Below are 6344 nucleotides of genomic sequence, written 5' to 3'. Positions count from 1 at the left end.
AGGCCTAACTTGCTCAGCCCGCCTGTGTGACGCAGCAGGTCTTTCAGAGCATTCGTGGAGGTCTCATTTCCACGAAAATAGAAGGTGGTGAGCTGGGAGCAGCGGCTCAGGGCAGGCAGGAGGACCCTGAGTTGGGAGTCCTGGATCCGACAGTCCTCTAAGACGAGGGTCTTGAGAGTAGCAGCAGCTTTCTCTAGCAGAGCTCCAAGGGGCTCAAGATTGGTGGTCCACATTAGGATATGAATCAGACGCAGCTCCTTTAGCTGACTGAGGCTTGGGTACTGAGACAGACACTCCATGTCCCGATCAGTTAGGTAAGCATGACAGAATGTAAAGGCCTCCAAGGGGTTCTTGAGACACCTAGGGAGAGCAAGAAGTTAGTTATGGGCAACGGTGCCAGTTAGCGGAGGGGGTGGGAAATAATGTCAACGGTAAACTTGAAGTGGGCATTGAGCAATTCTGCACCTTACTACAACACAGGTGTTATGGTAACCTGCAATGGGGAAGCCTGTTTCACCCAAACACAAGTTTGTTCCCATCATCAGATGATGGTCCGCATGCAAGGTGCTGCCTGATGAAGACTCAGATCATTCAGGGGCAGCTCCACTTTAGGCTCAGTCCTTTCACCCTTGCTTGTGTGATTGATACCACTCTGACGCCTACTCCCTCACCCTCCATCCCAGAAGCATGCATTTCCCATATCAATGACCTCTCCTGGGGTTCTAAACAACATTTTACAGACAGCGAATTAGAGACAGGATCATTGGTGTTTACTAAGCTTCTGAGGACAGAGTTTCTACTGTGAAATGCACAGGTTTGATGCACTTTCCCTTCTTTTTTTTCTTTTTTTTTTTGAGACAAGGTCTCACACTGTAACCTGGGCTGAAGTGCAGTGGCACAATCTCAGCTCACTGCAACCTCTGCTTACCTTGCCTCAGCCTCCCAAGTAGCTGGGATTACTGGTGCCCATCACCATGCCCGGCTAATTTTTTTTTTTTAATTTTTAATAGAGATGGGGATTCACTGGTCTCGAGGCCAGGTTGGTCTCGAACTTCTAACCTTGTGATCTGCCCACCTCGGCCTCCCAAAATGCTGGGATTACAGGCGTGAGACACCGTGCCCGGCCGCACTTTCTCTTCTTTCATACCCTCCTCTGTATGAAGAATACGTTTCCATCATATTCACTTTAAACACACTTCCTAACAAGGAATTCACAAATGCACCCTCACTAGATCTGAACCCCCAACTAATCAGCTCCCTCCATGTCTCTCTGTAGCATCTACCCCAGGCCATCCCCCTGCCCTTGTTTGAGTGGTCTTGTGATACCCACTTCAGGATATAGAGCACTGAACAGCATAATGTGTTGATATTCTAGCCTCCCATTCCCTGTGACGTCACCAGTGGCTGGCACACAGTACATGCCCACTAGCGTTTACTGTGAAAAAGAACAAAAGTCTGTGGTATGGTCTGCAGAGAAAGCTCACCATCCTTTCTTACCTGAGCAGGTGCTCCAGGTGCTCTTTGATATTGCTGACCTTTCTTATATAAAGCATCTGGGGGTAGGACAGGCAGAGGAATGGAGAGTCCAAGTCAGGAATGAACTGCTGGAGGCCGCTCACGTATAACTCACCGTCATAACCGAAGGCTAAAAAGAGTTTGTGAAGATTGCTCATCCGGCTCAGGTAAGGGGCAAACTTTCCTGTTTGATTCAGAGAGCACTTTCTCCTGACTCCCAACTCCTGGATACTGTCTGGGTATATCCTTTCCAATAGATTTCTGAAACTTGAAGTGGGCATTGAGTAATTCTGCACCTTACTACAACACAGGTGCACGAGATCTCTTCTGTAGTGGACCCACCCACAGAGGTAGGTCAGGTATTCATCCAGCGCACTGTCCTTTAGGCAGAGGTCTATGAACACCTTCAAGGGCTGGCACTCTCCTGTCCTTAGACAGTCCTCCACTGTCTGCCTCTTACTCATGGCCTCTGGGGAGCAGGACAGGGCCCGGGCTCCAGACCATATGGTCCAGAAATTCTCATCAACATCCCGCAAATCCAGCACTTGAAGTTTCCACCTCCTGTAAGTAACATGGGGGAAAAGCTCAGAATGAGCAAGGACCCACCCCTGACCTGAACTTTCCCTCCACATCCAGGACATCAGTCAGCTGCTTCCATCCTCAGTGCTCCCACTTCTGTCTCTTCTCCATCCCGTTCCCCCTTTGATTCTCCCTGGCACCCACTTCTAGTACCTTGACCTTCCACTGGGAGGAAGCAGGTTCCTGTTTCCTCGGTGGACCCTGTATGGTGAGCAGTCTTTTCCCAGAGGAGCTGGGCCATGGCCAAGGCCTCTCATGGGCAGCATCAGAAGCCTCTGAGCCACCCTAGCTCCCCAGCCCCGCCACGCCTGATCCAGCTGTCCCTTCCCTGGATGCCTGGGCCCTTCCCACCAGGCCACCTGAGTCACCTCACCTGGGGCGAACCTTCTGGGCCAGCAGTGTATCAAGTCCCTTCAGCACAGCTCGCAAGGTCTCCAGATGAGGTGTCTTCATCAGGGATCCCAGAGGGAGGCGGAGGAAGGGCCAGGCCTGCACCATCAGCTTCAGGGCCTCACAGTGTCTCATGCTGAAGGCCTCCATGAACATCAGAGGGAAGACCTCCCGGGGCAGCTCGTCCAGGGTGAAGATGGTCAGGGCCCGGTTCCTCAGCAGGCTCTGCCCTGCCAGCTCCAGGAGTCTGGATGGCGACTGGAGGCTCATTCTGACAAATCTGCAAGGAAAAGCTCTAGAGGACAATCCAGCAAAAAGGCAAGTTTCTCAGGCCAATCCCCTGCAACCCCCACTTCTCCTAGGGCCAAAGTCATTTCTCCAGCATGTATGAAAGAGCCCTCAGTTTACTCCAATCCCATTCTGTAATAAGTGACCACAGAGACACAGTTCTACCCTCTGGTACCAAGAAGAGTGTGTCCCAACCTCTAAAGAGTCAGCAAGATCACTCTTAGTCCATGAATTATTAGCCTCTGCTCCACTAAACTCATAGCACCGGGAAATGTTACCGAGGATCTCTGAAGCTCAGATCTCATGCCCAGGTAATATTTTATTTTTTGACTTTTTGTAAAGACAGTGGGTTTCACTATGTTGTCCAGGCTGGTCTCGAACTCCTAGACTCAAGCAATCCACCTGCCTTGGCCTCCCAAAGTGCTGGGATTACAAGCGTGAGCCTCTGCCCCAGCCTCATTATTGAAAATTTCAGTGAGAAGCTTTGAAAGCTATGTGACAGTGTTATGCATCATTCACAAGACACAGATGTTTCCAATACACACCTCTTACACATCTTAAAAATGAACCACTTTGGCTGGGTGCAGTGACTCACACCTGTAATCCAGCCTTTTGGGAGGCAGAGGAAGGTGGATCACCTGAGGTCAGGAGCTCGAGAGTAGCCTGGCCAACATGGTAAAACCCTGCCTCTACTAAAATTACAAAAATTAGCCTGGGGCAGTGGCCTGTGTCTATTGTCCAAGCTACTAGGGAGACTGAGGCAGTAGGATCGCTTGAACCCAGGAGGCAGAGGTTGCTGTGAGCTGAGATTATACCACCGCACTCCAGCCTGGGAAACAGGCTAGATTCAAAGAAAAGAGAGAGAGAGAGAACTACATTTTATTAGACTTCTTAAGCTCCACCCAGTTAATCCTGATTGGATTTTTGGCTTTCTTCCAGATTAACCAATGGAATTAGATATTCATCCATGAAAGCGAAAGAATTAGGGATAAGGTGAAGTCCAGGACTCATTCACTGATTCATTCCACAAACATGGAGCTTTACTAATATGTGTCCTTCATAGTCCTGAGTGTGAGATAGGGAAGGGTTGAATCTCTTCCTGACATTAGACAGAAAGAAAAAAGCTTGAAAGTGTCTTTGTTGAGAGATCCTTGGCCACATCAAATGTATCAAAATATTTCACAGTTAAAACCGTTTTACAAAGACAGACATGACCATCCCTAAGAAAACACAATAGAAATCTTCATGTACCCAATGATCACCTGGGTGGTATAGGTTAATATTTTTTGGTGTGGGGGTAGCTGAGTCTCACTTTGTCACCCAAGCTGGAGTGCAGTGGCACCAGCTCGACTCACGGTAACCTCTGCCTTAGAGATTCAAGCAATTCTGGTGCTTCAGGCTTCCACATAACTGGGATTAAAGGTATGCACCCCCACACCCATGTCGCCATTTGGGTGGAAGAGTTACAGTGAGGATCTGATTGATTTAAAATTAGGGTCAAAGATCCTCTTTGGTTAAGATTTTGGGGTTTTTTTGTTTGTTTGTTTTGGACAGGGTCTCACTCGGTTGCCCAGGCTGGAGTACAGCAGTGGTGTGAGCATGGCTCACTACAGCCTCAATCTTCTGGGCTCAAGTGATTCTCCCGCGTAAGCCACTCAAATAGCTGGGACTACAGATGCATGCCACCATGCCTGGCTAATTAAAAAATATACAGATATTTTGTGGAGGCCGAGCACTAGTGGCTCACGGCTGTAATCCCAGCACTTTGGGAGGCCAAGGCAGGTGGATCACTTGAGGTCAGGAGTTCGAGACCAACCTGGCCAACATGGTGAAACCCCACCTCTACTAAAAATACAAAAATTGTCTGAGCATGGTGGCAGATGGCTGTAATACCAGCTACTCAGGAGGAAGGCTGAGGCATGACAATTGCTTGAACCTGGGAGGCAGAGGTTGCAGTGAGCTGAGATGATGCCACTGCTCTCCAGTCTGGGCAACAGAGTGAGACTCCATCCCCCCTCTCAAAAAACAACATTTTGTAGAGATGGGTTTTTGCCATTTTTCTTAGGCTGATCTCAAACCCCTGGGCTGAAATGATCCTCCAACCTTGGCCTCCCAAATTGTTGGGGTTATAGGCATGAGTCATTGCTCCCATCAAGAAGTTTGAAATGACATAATGCAAAGCACCACCCAATTTTTTGAAATAAAGACACAACCGTATTTGGAGGAAAAAACTCAAAGCTTCTAGTTGTTCATATGAAAAAAAAAAAAAAAAAAAAGACAGGATATATCTCTGTGCCATCATAGGCTGCACTGTCACCATCCCAGTCTGTCTGACTGTAGGTCAGATGGGAGTGTCATTACAGAAATTAGGCACTTACCAGATCTAGACTGAGTTTGCAGGGTGCTCAGACCTCAGGAAGAACCAAGCAGTAACTCCAGGCTTGAAGACTTTGGGTCTCTCCTGTGGGTCTTTAGAAGCTTTTATTGACCTTTCTCATCACAACTCCCACCCACACCCCTCCACGTATCCACTGCTAGCTTCCAATCAAAAAGTGATATCTGATTGCATTTCTGAAGCTCCACCCAGATAATCCTGATTGGGTTTTTGGCTCTCCCCAGATTAATGGATTGAATCAGACATCCATTCATATCAGATATCCATATTAATTTCATGAATCAAGAAATTGACAGTGTTAGGGATAGGGTGGAAGTCAAGAATTCATTCATTCAAGGCTGGCCGAGGTGGCTCACACTTGTAATCCCAACTCTTTGGAAGGACAAGGCAGGTAGATCACCTGAGTTCAGGTGTTCAAGACCAGCCAGACCAACAACATGAAACCCTGTACCTACAAAACTTCAAAAATTAGCCGGGCATAATGGCAGGTGCTTATAACCCAGCTACTTGGGAGGCTGAAGCAGGATAATCACTTGAACCCAGTAGGCAATAGTTTCAGTGAGCCAAAATTGTGCCATTGCACTCCAGTCTTGGTGACAGAGGGAGACTCTGTCAAAAAACAAAACAAAACAAAACAAACAAACAAAATAAACAAGAATTCATTCATTCATGAACTCCACAAACACTGATGGACTTTTACTAATATGTGACCTTCATAGTCCTGAGTGTGAGGCAGGGAAGGGTTGGATCTGTTCTGGACATTAGACAGAAAAATAAAATCTGAAAGTAGTGTTGTTGGGAGATCTTTGGCCACATCAAAATTATAAAAATGCTGTATACTTACAAAAAGCTTTATAAAAGCAGAGGAGTCGTCCCTACAATATCAAAATAAAAATCTCCACGTATCGAATGGTCTTGTAGGTTTTGTATCACCTAAGGTAGCAGATTATACTCTCGTTCTCATGGAAGAGAGGTGCCATGGAGGGCATGAGTAGTCTCAGGGCTTAGGTTAAGTCTTCTCTGGAAGAAATTGAAAGCATACCTATAAACTTTATAAATTTGATCGATGAAGAAGGCAGGGGGAGAAACAAAAATAAACCAAGCTTGCTGCGCATTCAGCATTCATCATGAGGTCAGCTTGCTCTCTGACCTGCTTCCTTATGGTTGCTGGCAGCCT

At 47.4% G+C, this 6344-nt stretch overlaps 1 protein-coding gene across 1 annotated transcript in view; it reads right to left on the bottom strand.

Moving 5' to 3' along the window:
• The window catches only part of PRAMEF10 (PRAME family member 10), an 11753-nt gene extending 6548 nt beyond the window's left edge, over nucleotides 1-5205 (bottom strand). The window contains exons 1-4 of the mRNA XM_011996632.1: nucleotides 5151-5205; nucleotides 2468-2779; nucleotides 1498-2076; nucleotides 5-360 (exon numbers count right to left, since the gene is read on the bottom strand). Coding sequence (XP_011852022.1) covers nucleotides 5-360; nucleotides 1498-2076; nucleotides 2468-2754 — 1222 coding nt within the window. The 5' untranslated portion in view covers nucleotides 2755-2779; nucleotides 5151-5205. The remainder of the gene's footprint in view (nucleotides 1-4; nucleotides 361-1497; nucleotides 2077-2467; nucleotides 2780-5150) is intronic.
• Nucleotides 5206-6344: the final 1139 nt, after the last annotated feature.

Source organism: Mandrillus leucophaeus, unplaced genomic scaffold (assembly GCF_000951045.1).
Source record: "Mandrillus leucophaeus isolate KB7577 unplaced genomic scaffold, Mleu.le_1.0 Scaffold52, whole genome shotgun sequence".
Lineage (NCBI taxonomy): Eukaryota > Metazoa > Chordata > Mammalia > Primates > Cercopithecidae > Mandrillus > Mandrillus leucophaeus.
The sequence above is the reverse complement of the archived record's forward strand: the minus strand, read 5'-3'. Positions and strand labels throughout refer to the sequence as shown.